The sequence below is a fragment of the Bacillus rossius genome, chromosome 12 (genome assembly GCF_032445375.1).
Source record: "Bacillus rossius redtenbacheri isolate Brsri chromosome 12, Brsri_v3, whole genome shotgun sequence".
Taxonomy (NCBI): Eukaryota; Metazoa; Arthropoda; class Insecta; order Phasmatodea; family Bacillidae; genus Bacillus; species Bacillus rossius.
In genome coordinates, this window is record NC_086339.1 from 12,928,925 (window position 1) to 12,945,869 (window position 16,945).

General features: G+C 48.7%; 1 protein-coding gene across 1 annotated transcript; it reads right to left on the reverse strand.

Moving 5' to 3' along the window:
• Positions 1-1,956: 1,956 nt before the first annotated feature.
• LOC134537549 (uncharacterized) lies at positions 1,957-8,614 on the reverse strand. The gene is made up of 6 exons (XM_063378109.1): positions 8,291-8,614; positions 7,113-7,246; positions 5,840-6,212; positions 4,424-4,550; positions 3,341-3,717; positions 1,957-2,747 (listed from the first exon to the last, which is right to left on the reverse strand). The coding sequence occupies exons 1-6, from the start codon at positions 8,455-8,457 to the stop codon at positions 2,579-2,581; spliced, it is 1,347 nt and encodes a 448-aa protein (XP_063234179.1). The 5' UTR covers positions 8,458-8,614; the 3' UTR covers positions 1,957-2,578.
• Between the last annotated feature and the right edge of the window lie 8,331 nt (positions 8,615-16,945).

Here is a 16,945-nt window from a genome sequence, read left to right on the forward strand (position 1 = left end):
TCAAAAACTAGAAGCTTTCAACAACAATAACCACCGTTGAATATACAATGCTGCTACCAGGGGCGCAACAACTAAATTTCTGAAGGGGGGGGCAATATACCTTTTTATAAAGAATCATCAATCCCCCCTATTGAAGCGGGGGGTCCGGGGGTCCTCCCCCGGGAAAATTTGTATTTCAAGGTGGAAAATGATGCTATTTAAGCAGTTTTATTATCTAAAAATTGATTACACAGCACTTTCTTTGCCCCCGTATGCCCCCACTTCAAGGTTTCAGAGGGGGGGCAAAATACCCTTCCCCCCCCCCCCCCCCTGTTGCGCCCCGGGCTGCTACAAGCGACAAAATAAATAACAGGATTGGTTTTAATCGCATTAGCTAGCAACTATTCTTATTTACATAAATCAATAATAATTTTAATGCAAACACACCAGAAATGTTGTGCTTTCACCTATTACACTCTTTTATCAAACCTTTATTTTCACTGTTTATTTTGAAGAATGACCAACATTGCATTTATAACCATGGCACCATTCATGGAAAATTTATACTTTGTAGACCCTTAAAACCATCATTAGACTATTATGAATCCAATTTTTTTTTTTTTTAATTTTATTGAATATCAAAAAATGTATAGATGTTTAATATTTTTCTAACCAAATTTATACATACAGTAAATCTTATTCCCCCAAAATTTCACAAGAATAATTAATGCAAAATACAGTAAAATGTATTTTCTTAAACCAGCACTGTTTTATTTAGAAAACAGTTTTGTTCATCCAACTGATTATAAATATAAGAATAGAGTATTTTTTAAATCACATTCCCATATTATTTGTTACAAATTAAATATGTGTATTAACTATGTTGCAGAAAATAAATCCAAATTAAAAATAAATTCTTGGCTTCATACATGTTATATTATTTTTATTAAAATTTTTTGTGATTGAGTTCCACTTGCTGTATATAGTAGTTAACGATAGATAAAAAAAAATTCAATTTGAAATGTTGAATTGAATATGAAATCACTCATGAATACCATTATCAAACTCCTAACCATCATGAAGTAATTATCATGGTAAAGAGAATGGTTTCTAGGTCCAGCATTTCCTACAGACAGAAAACTGCCCCTTTCTGCTCCACGTAAAGGTCAAGGACAGATATTCCTCTGATCCCCCCCCCCCCCCCCCCCCAAATCAACATTATTCCTTACAGAGTAGTGGCCTAGCTTGTGTAAGTTCAGTGCTGATAACATTCTAGAAGTTAGGAGACAATCTTCAAAAGATGTTATCAGGGATATGGCATGTTCTGCTGTCTCTGGTTACTTGCTAAAGAGTATCTCAGAGGGACTTCCGAATCATTACCAAAAGATGGGCCTGAACGAAGAATCCAGCAAACGTCCAAAACAAAGTACATTTCCAATGGCTCATTGTAAAAATTTAGAAGTCTTACAAAGAAAACATAAATTAAGTTTTTTAGTGACATGTCTTACATACAAAATTTCCCCAAAAATGGGAGTATATTACGCTTTATTATCAAAAAAAAAGTCTTCATTTTTGCCACTAAGTCAGTTTTTCATGGCTTCTTACAATAATTATCAAGAATATTTTACAGATGATATATATTTTTGTATAAGAAGATAGACCACTTGGGAAAAATGTTTTACCACAAAAGAGCAAACTAAAACATTACATACATATAAAAAATAAGCATAAACACCGAGCTGTGTCGAACCACCGTCAGCGTGCCTCAGTGTCGTTTCTTGCCTCTCTAATAACCTTGTGTGTGAGAAAGGAGAGACAAGTGAGACCAGCCAGTAAGACTGCCAACAGCCGGGTCTCTGTACTGGCACTGGGAGGAAAGGGTAGAGTGTAGAGCAAAGAAGTGCATTGTGCCGGAAGTCTGCTGCCTTCTGGACGAGTAGTTACGCCGTAGTTGTTCTACACAGCTGTGACTGCAGATTTTACATTGATGTTTATTTCCAATCCAATTTATGGGGTGTATAATTTAAGGGTAGCAACAATACAGCCATTATTAATTACGCTTTTTCAATTTGCCACTGTACATTATTTTTGTTATGACAGTAAAAGTGATAAAGAGTCAATGACCAAAATTACAAAAGAATTAATTACACAATTATTAATACCTTGATAGTACATTTTAAAAAAAATTTAGGAAAGATACCAAAACAAAATTAAATATGAGTATGGACAGTTTTGTTATTAATAAAAATAGATTACTTTCGTTCTCAGCACAAAACAATATTTTGAGCTACATTTGAAGATGAAACAAAACACTGCACACTTTTCTGACACATTGCAGGAGGGTGCAGGATCATTGCACAAAATACGAATTCTCCTATGACTTAGTATTGGACAAACTGTTAAAAGTAATGAAATCTGTATTTATTTATGTTTTGGTCACAAGTATTTCCATCAGCACGATGGAAACAAGAGTTGGGGCCCGCTGTAATGTGACCTCTCATTACAAGTCTGTGACCACCTGCCTCCCTCACTTCCAGTAGGATGACGTAGGCGTTGATGTCAAGCCACCTATGATGGAGTTTGTAGCAGCCGGTCGGGGCTAGAGCGAGACGACTGGCGGGATCAGCTCATACCTGTCGCTGGAGCCCCCGGACGCAAGCAACTTCTTCGCCTCGTCCCAGAACGATATCCTCTTCGACACTACCAAGTAACGATCTATATCCTTCTTGCCGATACTCTTGGTCTTCAACTTCATGTTATGAGCTAGACTGGACACAAGAGAACAGCAAAAGTTTCTTTAACTCTTGTAAAACCACAAGTTTGTCCTAATTAAGTCTTTAACATAAAAACATACCTACTCTGTTATTTAAAAAAAAACTACGTGAAAACCATTACAGAACAAAACCCTGGGCCCATTAACTACGTACTACTACCGTCAACCACCAACTTGAACAACATGAAACTTTCGTAAAACTGCTGATCTCTATTTGCACACAGCACTAAGAAAAGAAAAGAAAGCTGCTTTATTTAAACTAAAGTTGTAATCCAGTAGAGAGTTTAAGTGCTTGCATCAATTACATCATGAAAAAGTTCTTCTTACACCTGTTATAATTTGGCAAAGTTAAATAACAAACAAATTACTATCAAAGTTCACTTAATGAGTTATTAATTGGAACATTTGTACTAAAAATTAGGATCAACTTAAAATTCTCTAAAATTGAACATGTAGCAAAAAAAAATTTAATAAGTTCATGACAATTCACGATCGTGATACAAGCACACTGTTCTAGTCTGCCTGTCAGCACTTACATGCTATACAAGCAGCAACTCTACCAATAAGCGTTCACGCAAGACCACTCACGTGTGCAGGACCTTCCTCTCGTCGGTGGTGAACTCGCTGGTGAAGACCAGGTCGTGATCCGTGTCCCGATCGGCGTAGTCCCGCAGCAGGGCGCCGGCCTGCCTCCGGAAGTGGGGGGCGTCGAAGACGTTCCCCTGGGTCAGGCCCAGGCCGGCCCGCCCCACCCGCTCCTGCTGGGCGCTGATCGGCTCGGAGATGCCCTGGGCGCTGCGGCCCAGGCCTCCGCCCGACCACCCCATCAGGCGCAGCAGCTTGCTGCCCACGTTGTCGTCGGAGAGGGGCGTGTCCTCGCTCGCGGCCCTCGTCGCCGGTGGGCCTTCCAGCCCTTCTTTCAGCGACCTGTCCACCACCGAGTCTCCCCACACCTTGTGCTTTATCTGCAACACCAGTGGATCCAGCTCCTTACAACAGGCTGTGGCATTACACAACTGCCCTGCCCTTCCCGACTACGCAAGGACATGAGAACCTAGTGTTTCATTCGTATTCTATCGACATGAATATTTTTGTAACAATTTCTGATACAATTATTTTTATCTAGAAAAGCCATTTCATTATAATTTTAATGATTTTGACTTTGTTTGCCAGTTTAGTATTTGTTGAAATGCATTTTTCAGCATTTTTATTTACTGTCAATGTTGTTTTTATGCCTATATATTTCATTTGTTTTCATTTAGAAGCTATAATTATTGTTCCAAAACGTTGTGCAATGTTATGTGAAAAGGTAGGATGAAGAGACAGGTGCGTGGCATGGCGGTGCCAATTTTCTACACAGTATTAGACTTGGATGTATTCCTAGTACTATATCCGTCAAGACTTAAAATAAGCCAAGCCAAATTATATATGTCCTTCCTCCATAATGGTAGAAGAGCATTCCTTTTAATCTCTACCTCTTGGTTCACTATCACATATGTTTTAAAACAATTCCAGCCAATAACATGAGTTAACATACCACTTGAATCGTGCGCCTAACAAACTGACAACCAATCCGGTTGCTTAACTTAACTGGAGGCTAAAACGGTTTTCCATATCACAGCTGGCACAATATCATCACCAACATACAAATTACTGCAATTTTACACGTACCAAGATGGTGTAGCACGATTCTTTCAGCTTCTGCAAACCCAACTTGGCTGCGTTTTCTCTGGCCACTTTGGTATTCAAACCTTCTGCTTCACACACCAGCTCATTGTTGACATATAGCCGGACTCGCCTGGGGACAAGAGAAGGTGCACCAACATCAGAGAAGCTGCACGCAGCCAGCGCAAACAAGCGAGTGGTTACTCTGTTCAAGACACGGTGAGTCACTTTCGACAAGTGCCTCCAACCAACATGTAGTCTTTGGCAGCTCAATACTGGGACTAATAAATAAAACCAACACATTCACATAACACCAGACTAGCTGATCTTGTATCAACACAGTAGAATGCTGTTAATAATTTTCTGAAGGTACTGAGAAAACTTACGGGCAAAATTGTTGTGTTTGTATTTATAAGTGAAGTAAAATCTGCGGGAAATTTTATTAAGTACAATTTTTTAAAGAGGGTTTTACTGTATTTATTTTGGTAATTTTATAAGAATATTCTGCTGCCATAGTCTGCAAACCACTGAAGCACCTGTCAAATCAAAAAAGCCTTTTCATATCTCTTAGGAAAGCCTTTAGTTGGGCCCCAGCTCACCTATGTAAATGCTCCCAACCAACCTACACATACCACAGCCAGATTAAAGGTATCTAATATTTGTTACCATTCCTGTTCTTCAGGTACCAAAAAGTATAATTTTTTGATTTGATTTACAATTATATGAATATATACCAATGCTCAAGGTGAAAGTATTTTCAAGATTATAGAGGGCTCCATACACTTGGCTACTGCACCAACGGGGACCCAGCCATTACATGCGTGCGTACCTATGAACAACATTCCAGAAAAGAGTGTCGTGTGTTCGTATCAGTATGGCTAGTAAAACTTTCTTAGGTGACAATAGTGAACAAAGGTACAAAGTGTAACATTGCTAACACTACTGTCCAAAAACTGCCTGTCCAAAGCAAATTTAAATTTATTATTTACTTATTTCTATTAAATGTATACCACCAGAAAATTTATAAACTCTTTTTTATTTTTTTGGTTTTACTGCAAAAACAATCTGCAGGCAATAGCCTTCACGTAGTTCGACTTACAGAAGAGACTATCAAGAAGTTGATCAGCACGTAACCTGGCCTTACATCACCTCACTTCCTCCGGCGAGAAACATGTGGATGCTGCTCTGTTTACTAACACAGATTAAATGAGGTGGCACAACCCCAAAATTCAGGCCTCTCATTCAGGAGAAGTAATGTTCAAATCTTTGTTCAACCGCCCTACCCTAAATTTGGTTTCCGTGGTTTTCCAAAATAACTGCAAGCAATTATTACCAATTCCCCTAACTTGTTGCACACATGCCCGTTTCCAATGACCTCGTCGAAAAGACACAAAATAACAAATAATGAAATTGTTTACTTACATTTTCCCTTGTGCCAAGAACTTTTCCTCGAAGGAGAATTGGATATTACACACGTTCATGGACCGCTGGATAATATCGTAAGGACTCATTTCCTTGCTCTCCACCAGCACCAGTTTCCCAAAGCGACCTATCTTCAGCTCCAAGGGCTCCTTGGTGATGTGGTAGGTGCGCACGCCCCCATAGCGAGACGACAAAAGTGGGACTTTTTCCGACACGAGGCTGTGGATCTCCGGACCGTACAAGACCTGTGGCTTCCTCGGCGACGGGTCGTCCGTCAAGTCCACCAAGACCGGCGAGCTCTGCTCCATCGATGCCTTAGCTTGCTTCACAGGAACAGGAGAAGGTGTTGCTTCTGTTGAGGGGCGCTTCAAGCCTGCAATAATAAACTAAACACATTAGCTTTAAAATTTTGGTGTTGTACTGGAGGTGGCCATACCTGCTTCACTCAACACATGATTATACTTATTATCAAACACCCATGTTAAAGTCAAGCAGTTTAGTTTCTCTTATGTTCTTTACTCAAATGAAGCAGGAAAAAATTACCCTTAACTGGCTAACTGTACGGAAGATGAACTCTACAATACAGCTGTAACTAACTACAGATAGGCCCTAAATATATACCAAGTCCTTTTTGGTGACATGCCAACTGTTTTAAACAAGATAAATTACATCTGTTACTTATTGAACAAGCCTGACTGTGGCATTTGATAAAGCTAAGGACCAGCCTTTATGGGGAGTTAGGATCCTATTGTTACAACAATATTCTGTAGTTCATTATTTCATTTTTGAATATGTTAAGGCATCATATCACTAAAGACTTGAAGTGGAAAATGGTTGGCCATAAATAATTTTTTTCTTTGGGAAATCATTACAATATTACAATTAAAAAAATTATGATTCAATTTGAAGGATTACAAATCTACAAATAATTATCATTATCTCTCTTATACAGTGAGTTATATAAAATATAAATACATACATATATTAACTTTCTGCCACAATGGAGGCAGATATTAAATAACGAACAATAAAATATTTGCACAACCAAAAATTGCTGAACGACAGACTGACATATTTTGGTCTACAACACTCCCCTTCAAACTGCATTACTTTGAATGAAATTCACCTCCAGCTAGATGATTCACTTCACCATCGTAAAGAGTACAAACAGGCCGGACACAAGCCTTGGTACGAAAGCCACGATCACGAAATTCACTTGAAAATACCAAAATTTAGGAAAACATGTGTTTTTCCCCCGAGATGTAACTACTACCTTTCGCTTTGGCGCCCGCTGCGTCTGACGCTGCCACAAACGTCCTCTGCAGCCGGCCCTTCTGCTTCTCCCTGTACTCGTCCACGACCCCCTGGGCGAGCTGGGCCACCTTCTGCATCGTCTTCTCCGGGTACCTGCACGCACGTCAACACTGTCCGTCACACCTCCACACTGCCCACCACAGGTGCACTTCAATACACCTTAATAATCTCATAAATATCACCTGACTTTATGTTTCGGAAGTATTCGAGACTAGGCCCGTAAACTACACTTATTATTGTTGTGGAATAATTTTACCAAAACTTAGTTCCAACCACTCTAAAGGTTCCCTCACAGAATGAATGGCTGGGAAAAAACCAGAAATACAAAAAATTATGACACAATCCAGGTATATTTACAGAAAATAGTTCCATATGTAATTTAATGGGTCTTATCATGATAGAAACTTTAAAGACTAACTAATTATGGTTGAGTGTACATTTAACACAGCCGCTGTCAGTGCTTGTTATAGTGACGTAAATATATGTTGGGATTTAACAGCGCAGCCAAGACTGTTTTCCAGGAGAGATTCTGTTGTCACTGCCTTACTGTATGTGATCCTAGCTGGAACCTAGTCCTGTGGTTCTCAAGAGATATTTTGTAATACAGCGTAGCCCAGACTGTTTTCCACACTAATTGTGCCAAATTAGTACGGAAAACTAATTAGGGGTGGAAAAGTCTTGGCCCTGGACATTAAAGATTCCTGTCTTTTTGATAACAGTGTTGGATACGCTATATTCAAAGGAATTTCTGGAGAACCAAAGGATCATTTTACAGCTAGCAAAAAGTAAACAGCAGGGCAGTGACAGTAGGAATTGGGATATTTCTCGTGGAATACCAATTCGGCTGCGCACAACATAACGGCGGCTGCGTCACTGCATCGGATACACCTTTTCATCTATAACCAGAATTTCTCAAAATCCAGTATGAAGTTTCAAACACTGTTTTAGGGTTAAATATAAGTACGTCTATAGTGTTCGAAAACATAATTTTCGGAATTTTATTATTTTATTTAAGGAAAAGCCGCTACACTAGAATGTTAACTTAAAATTTTACTACGTTCACAAAATGTGAAAAATGCTGATTTGATCCCGCCGGGAATGTTGTGATCTCTCAACCACAAGTTCTCTCGCACGTACCTGCATCCTAAAAATTCTATGTTGGTAAAGGTCTGTGCCAAACAAACTAACTCATCTTCAGAAAATTTGTCACGATGGGCTATTAGGAATTTTCTTCTAAGTTCCCAGTGTTCGTCGCACTCAAACTCTGTCCTATATTTGTCAACATTCAATTTTGCACTTCTCATTTCAATCAAGCTCTTGTTAACAATGCGTATCAAAATTTCCTAACAAAACATTAGCATAGCAGTTCAAATAATAATTTGATATCACACTAAAATGCAAATACATAAAAAGTAAACAAATAAAAATATTGTGCATAGATATCTTTTCCGTGACTCCCAACATGAAGAGACGTAGGGATATTTCCATGGAGTTACAAAGCCTTCGCATGTATCGTCAGCTTAGTGAAACTCGCGGCGGCTAGCGAACTAACAAAGAAATAAGTAGTGGAACCCATTAATAACATCGTGTTAAATGGGAGTTTGTATTTAACAATATATTAGTCCTAATTCCGTATCAATTTTTTAAATTTTTTCCCTGAATATTAACTTTTCATATGTTTGGGTGTTTTAAATGCCTAATCTATAACAATGCCTTAAAATTGTTTTCAATTTGTCAGTTACGTTGAAGTGGTGAAAGAAAATACCTCGCTCTAGTATTGCGCCTGGTTTCAATTAAGGTTATGACCATGTGCCATTTTTTTTCTCACCATGCCGCAAATTAAAGTCTTTGTCTGGCCGCAGTCAGGAATGGACAAGGTCAATAGGACTCCCTCATCACTTTGACGCCGACCGCCAATGCTCCTCTATGTCGCATAGACCGCTATGCCTCATCAACGTCTCCTAGAAGCGTGTGCACCGAACGCGCCCGTGCGCGCAGCTAAGTGTAGTGCGTGCGTCGAGGCGATCGCCGTGCAACGAGTGCTGCGCCGGCGGAAGGATCCGGCCGGGTGTGGCATATCCATCCGCCGCACTACAACAAATTGTTATAATTATGTTTTTCCACAGGATTTTATTAAACATTATTTTTCATTAATTAATAATTCAGTCTTTGCAAAACCATGTTTCACCGTGCGATTTGTCCCGAACCTGGCCGGTTCAGTTTCCCGCGAAATTCACACGTTTCCGCGGGAGGGCTGGCGGGGGAGGGGGGTCGTGCGCGGCGACACCTGCAGTGTCCTTCGAGAGCTCAACCAGGCCGGCAGCCTGCGCGCAACGCGGAACCTTCAACCTTTGCATTCACCGACATGTAGTTTTCCATAGTGTAATTTCTTTTCAACCTTTTGTATAGTTCCGCGGTCGGCCTAAATTTACCATGAGGTACTTAACTTAATTCAATCAGTGCTCCGAGATGAGTGTTTTACGTCATACGTAAGTACTGTGGGGAGAGTATGTGTTTGTACGTCGGCGCTTCACGCCCAACCTAGCCTACAGGCTACTTAGTTTTGGCCCGCACGGGGCAGCCAGCAGGCAACACGTGCCATCCAACTTAATAACGATTCAGTCCCTGGGACACACCTAGTCACCACGTAGAGTCGCCGGAGACACGGGCCTACGTGTTGCTAGCCCAGTTTATCCAGAGCTAGGTATTAGTGTAGTGTATTGTGCTTCAAAATATCGTGTGCCATGTCAGTGTCTTTTGTAACTTTCGCGTCACGTATACGAGTCTGCCCCTCACGCGCATAAGAATCGTGAGCCGCCACTGAGGAAGTGAGCTGCACGTGTGACTAGTCGCGTCGGGCAAACCGTTACGGCCAGAACGGGCAGCACCATGTATTGGGCTGTGCCGTATTAAATTCACCAACTATCTGAAGAGGTTTTGTGTTATTATTCAGGCGTCCCGAGTGGCCTCAACAGCTCGGGGGGCCCTACTGCGTTGACCCCTACCTCTAGCCACAAGGCCGAACCTTCCCTGAGAACACGAACCTAACAAAATCACGTCTATATAATCTGAGGTAGCGGGGACGGCGTCAACGTACAGGGGAAGGACAGAGGTCATCGACCGAATCCAGACGATGCATAAGTATAATTAGCGTGACTAGTGCATGTAATGCGGACTCGAGTAAGCAGGTCTTAAAAGCTGTGTCTGCGCTAAAGGCCAAGGCTTTGTTAGATCAAAAGTAAGTAATGTTACCCATGACTCACTTCAAAAAGAAACTCTCTCATGACACAATATTCTCTCTCTTGGATCAGGTCGTACGATCCAAAGCCTGCCAGACAATTCCAGTGTCGTCATCCTAAGGCACATCAATAGTGACAATAACCCCGATGTCTGGAAACAAGCATGTCACTGTACCACCAACACTTCAAGACGAATAGACAAAAACCATGTCTTTTCTACAAGGCTTTCCACCTCAGGACTGCTCTTAGGCCATATGAAACCCTGCATATTATAAAATTACAGAAGATGCACACCTAATGCCATATCTCACAACCAAACGAAGATCTCTGGAGCAATCCAGGACACACCACCCTGGCATGACTACTATCACTTTGACGACAGTCGTCGTACCCTCCCAGATACAGAGGCCGTACCTGGCCACCGACGCGGGCCTGAGGGGGCCTATTTTCCCCCCCAGTGAACCCCAGTGTGTGCGACGGCCAGGGACGCACCCGCGTGCGCCCTAGCATGCCAACGAGTGTTTTTTCTATGTGACTTTATCTTTTATTTCAGTGTGTATATATTTGTAAACGATTAAGGGATTTGAATGTGTGTAATTAACTTATTTTATTTATTATTCATTGTGCAAGTTCGCTGTGTAATTAATGTCTCGTGTATGTCTTTGTAAATAATTCAATAACTTTTTCTGAAGTGTTTCGCCGTAGTATGTAATTGCAGCCTGGCGCGCCGCGGGACGGAGCTCTCTCCCACGCCGGCCGATTTTCCCCTCCCTCCCCGCCACCCGCGGGCGCCGGCCCGCGGGCGAGCGGGGAGAGGCAGTCGCGTCCTGGTCTCGAGCGGAGACAGACGTGTTCGTTGCTCCGCGAGCCGCGCACGTTGCGCTCGGGATTGAACGTTCGCTCAGTCCGCAGTCGGTCACGGCAGCTGAGCTGCCACCGCGAATCAGCTTAGCATTGTTAACTTACGAGTCATCGGGAGACGTGTCTAGCGGGCAGTTTCTACAACGCGAACGTGGTGCTACGAGTCTCTGAACTTTTCGCCGTCCACGGAACATTACGTAACGGGCCGCGTATGTACAGCGTTCCGTCTTCGGGCCCTTTCTCACTGGGTCAGCCTAGCATTAATAAACTTTACGATTCGCGCCGAAACGTATTTGAGAACCGCCCCGTCATCAGGGAGTCCGTGTCGCCGTGGTAGGGCACTTGTTCCGCGACGGTTCCGCCAGGCTGCGGCAGGACTTTATAAGCGTTAATAAAAGACGGCTCGTGAAATTCGTTAATGCCGTGTTCTGCTTGCGACAACCTACCAACATTCCTCGCAATCACTTCACTCTCCCTCCAGGTCCCGCCTTTCCCGGTCCCGGCCACGTTGGCCTGGACCCACACCTCTCCGACGAGGGCAGTACGGGCATAACAGGACATTTATTTCAACGGGAAAACGGGGACCTGAAGCCGAGGGACGTCATTTGGCGCCCAACGTGGGGCCGTAAGCATACGCAAGCGCACGCAAGCGCACGCAAGCGCACGCAAGCGCGCAGGTGCAGGACAGAACGGAAGCAGGTGCGGCTGCGCGGCGTGGGAGCGGCTCGAATTCGAGACGTCGCGCCGGCGCGCCGGCGGGAGATAACGCAGCGCGGGAACGGCGCGAACACGAGACGTTTCGGCGAGAGATAGCGCGTCGTGGGGGACAGAAATACAAGACGGCGGTGCAGCGGTATCCCGGACTGAAGATAACGCGCTGGGGAGGATCGTATTGTATTACTGGGGGAGATTGTGTTCACGATCCGCGGATCAGTAGCACAGGAGGACAGGATGGCGTGGAAACAGGCGGGACAAGAAAGATACGATCTAATCAGTTTCGAAACGGACTTGTGTGAGGAGGGAGACTCCGCGAAAATGGACGTAAAAAACGAGGTTTGCGGGTCCGGCGGCGCGGCCGAGGGCGCAAACAGCACGGACAGCACAGTTGAGGACAGTAAACGGGAACAGGGGGACAGGCACGCGGACGCAGATGGGCCGGTAGTGCGGTACGTGAGCACGCAGTTTGAGTTGCCAGAGTTTGCGGGGAAAGACAACGAGGACCCGCGGGAGTTTTTGCGGGAGTGTGAACACCTCCTAAAACTGTACGAAGTGCGACGGGCGGAGTGGACGCCGCGAGTGGCGGGACAGCTCCGCGGCGAGGCAAGGAACTGGTGGTCAATGGCCGGGAGTTTTGATACCGAGTGGGGACATTTTGTGCGCCAAGTCAAAACTAGGTTTGATAACGATCAGGCGCGGGCAATGTGTTTGCGGACATTTTATTGCCGAAACCAGGAGGAGGACGAGAGTGCAGAGCAGTTCATTTACGAGAAGTTACGCATGTTCCGCCGATTGGGGACAAGTGGGGACGTGAGTGCGGCGTTGCCAACCATTGTCGAACAATTGCTGCCAGAGTTTCGCCCCTTCATGAGGACGGCTGCTGGTCGTGACACGGAGGAGTTCGTGGCCCTCGCCCGCGTGATCGAACGTGACATGTCGCAGTGGAGGACGGCACTCAGGGGCGCGAGAGCTCCCCGTGCTCGCTCGGGGCCGCGAGGGGTCACCGTCACAGAGGTCACGGACAGTGACTTGACCGTGGTGAGCTACGCCGGCGGCGCGGGACCGCGCAGGACAACAGACCGCGGTGGCACCAGGGAACGCCCGGAACCAGCTGCGACAGGAGGAGGACGTCACGAGCGGACAGATACGAGAGAGAGGGACGAACGTCCGCCGCGATGCCGTTTTTGCCCGGACGCGTACCATTGGCATCGCCTCTGCCCCACCAGAGCCGCGTGGGAGGAGGCGCGCGAAGGCAACACGTCGCAGGCGGGAAACGCAGGACCGGGGGCGGAGGGACAACTGGGTGCCGCTCCCCGGCCCGCCAGCCACCGGCAGTCCCAGTAACTGACAGAACACGTCGACCACCACCGGCGCCTACCGCACTAACGTCCTGTATGCCGCCGGGAAGCAGGGGACAACGGGACTACTCCTCATCAGCTGTCCCCATGCCGAGGCAACTGCGGGGACAGCTGACTGCCGGCGCCACCACCGCGGCCCTGAGGCCGGGTATACCAGGGCCGGACCAGCCGCCTCGTCGACACGCCGTCGACGGGGTGGACAATCAGAGCATCAGCGCAGGCGTCCCGCCGGCCATCTCCGGGCAGGGACAGCTGACTGCCGGCGCCACCACCGCGGCCCTGAGGCCGGGTATACCAGGGCCGGACCAGCCGCCTCGTCGACACGCCGTCGACGGGGTGGACAACCAGAGCGTCAGCGCAGGCATCCCGCCGGCCATCTCCGTGCAGGGACAGCTGACTGCCGGCGCCACCACCGCGGCCCTGAGGCCGGTTATACCAGGGCCGGACCAGCCGCCTCGTCGACACGCCGTCGACGGGGTGGACAATCAGAGCATCAGCGCAGGCGTCCCGCCGGCCATCTCCGGGCAGGGACAGCTGACTGCCGGCGCCACCGCCGCGGCCCTGAGGCCGGTTATACCAGGGCCGGACCAGCCGCCTCGTCGACCTGTCGTCGACGAGGTGGACCACCGGAACGTCAACACGTCGGCGCCGGAGCGAGCCGCGGACCTCGCCGCGAGTTCCCCACGCCCGGACGGCCAGGTGGTCGGGGGCGGTGGGGGACAGACGACTGCACAGCTGGGGCAGGTCGGCCCCGAGGAGCCGGAGCTGCTGCGAATTCCTGTCCGCGCTAACGGGCGGGAGATGCTGGCCCTGGTGGACACCGCCGCCAGCCGAACCTACATCGCGGCCCACCTGGTGGGAGCGGAGGCAGTGACACCGCGGAGGGAGCTGGTGCAGCTGGCCACCAGGGATGCCGTCGTTGCAGCAGGGGGCATCACTCAGGTAACAATGAGCATCGTTGGTCACGTTAGCCACGTCGAGGCCTGGGTGGTCCCCGAGCTCCGCGAGGGGCTGATTCTGGGGGTCCCATGGCTGCACGAGGTCGACGCCACCGTGGAAGTACGAGCTGGCCGGATGCACTTCGGCACCCAGGGGCGCTGGACGGTGTACGGCGTGCACCAGGTTCCCCCCAGTCCCCCTCAGTCAGTCATTCGCCTAGAAGACCTTCAGCACGGTGTTCCAGAGGAGTACGTCGATGTCATCAACCATGTCCTCACCTCTCAGGCACAGGTATTTGCGGCCGCGGACCGGCTACGACGGACAAACGTGACGGAGCACCGGATACCGATGGTACCGCACCGCCCTCCCTTTGAGAAGGTATACGGATTTGGCATCCGGGAACGGGAGGCCATACAGACTCAAATTGACGAGATGTTACGTGACGGGGTAGTGGAACCCAGCACCTCCCCGTATAACTCACGGGTGGTGCTGGCCACCAAGAAAGACGGAAGTCTACGCTTTTGCGTAAACTTCAAGGCGATAAACAAACTGACCATTCCCGCCCCGCCCCCGCAGATCAATATCACAGACGCACTGGCAGGACTGGGGGACGCCACTATTTTCACGACACTAGACTTAAAATCAGGCTACTGGCAGGTGCCGGTATGTCTGGAGGACCGCCCTAAGACGGCATTTACGGCACCAGACGGTCGACGTTACCAGTTCTGCGCCATGCCGTTTGGTCTCATGGACGCCCCTGCCACGTTCCAGGCCCTGATGGTACGTGTTCTGGATGGGTACATTGGTGAGTTCGCCAGTGCCTATCTGGACGACGTTATCATCTGGTCCAGGACGTGGGAGGAACACGCGCACCATCTGGCATTGGTGCTAGAACGTATGGCCAGACACGGACTGACGTGCGCCCCAAAGAAATGCCACATTGGGGCCACGGAAATAGAGTTCCTAGGACACATAGTGACGGCGGAGGGGTGCCGCCCCCGACCTGAGCAGTTGGAGCTAATAGAGGGAAAGGGGGCACCGAAGACCAGGAAGCAGCTCCAGAAGCTGCTGGGGCTGCTCAACTGGCTGCGGTCCTTCGTCCCCGACTTCGCCACGGTGACGGCCCCGATGACGGACCTACTGTCGCCGAAGACTAAGTTCCGGTGGACCCCCGCCGCGGACGAGGCCTTGCGACAGGTGAAGCGCCGGTTCAGGAACTGTCACACGCTCTCACGCCTGGTGCCCAGCCGCCCCATCTTCATCCAGACGGATGCGAGTCAGGAGGGGATGGGGGCGGTGTTGTACCAGATGGATGACCGGGGCGAGAGGCGCGTGATCGAGTACGCCAGCGCCAAGTTTGGGCAGGCTGAGCGGAAGTATCACGTGAATGAGCAAGAGTGCCTTGCGGTGGTCTGGGCCCTACAGAGGTACCGTCACCACGTCGAGGGCCGCTCATTCACGCTGAGAACCGACAGCCAATGCCTCCGCTGGTTGGACTCCGCTCAGGGCCGGAAGTCTAAGTTCACTCGGTGGGCCATGCTGATCCAGGAATTCTCGTTCACGGTCGAGCACATTCCTGGACGTGAAAATCAGTTGGCCGACGAGTTGTCCCGGAATCCGGACCCTGAGAATGAGTTCCACGACGACCAGGGCTGGGAGGAAGTGCTCCTCCCTGAGCGTGAGCGCGGGGTAGAGGACTCGGTGCCGCGACCGCGCGCGTTGTACGCGCTGACAAGCCCCACTGCTCCTGCACCTGACGCGCGACCCGAGACTATGACTGACCTGCTGGCGTGGGTCCACGCGGCGCAACTCCGGGACCCCGACACCCGGACCCGACTGACAGAGTGTGGGGAGGGGGTGATACCGGGCTGCCGGAGCCTGAACGGGGTGCTCCAGACCAGGGGGGCTCACAGGTCGAGCGGGTGGCGGACCCACGTGCCGCCCGAGGCCAGGCGCTGGGTCCTGAGCTACCTGCATGACCACCCCCTGGCGGGACACCCGGGCGCGGAGCAGACGCTGCGTGAGGTCAGACGGACGTTCCGCTGGCCTGGCGACGCGGCAGAAGTAAGACGCTACGTGCGGGCCTGCCTGCGTTGCCAGGAGCGGAAGTCCAGGCGACCCGACGGCAGGGAGCAGCAGGTCCCACGACGGCCCCGGAATCCCTTCCACACTGTGGCGGTGGATATTATGGGGCCGTATCCTCGCACGTCCCGTGGTCGGCGATTCATTGTTGTGGTCACGGATGTCTTCACCCGCTGGGCGGAGGCGTTCGCAGTACCAAACGTGAAGGCCGGCACCGTGATTGCCCTGCTCGAGCGCGAGTTCTTCCCGCGATACGGGTACCCCGCGGTCCTGCTGACGGACAACGGGGTGCAGTTCACGGGGAGAAGCTGGCGAGTGTCCTGCGCGGGTTGGGGGGTGGAGCATCACACGACGCCCACCTACCATCCGCGCGCGAATCCGACCGAAAGGCGGAATCAGGACATTAAAACTCAGCTGCGCATCCGGTTGGACGAGGACCACACCAAGTGGGACCTGCACCTGCCGACGCTGCTGTTTTGCCTGCGCCGTCGGACGAACGCGGTCACGGGCCATTCCCCCGCTGAACTGGTGCAGGGCCGGAACCTCGCCCTGCCCGGGGAAGCGCGCGCAACCCCCGACTTGCACAACATGACCAC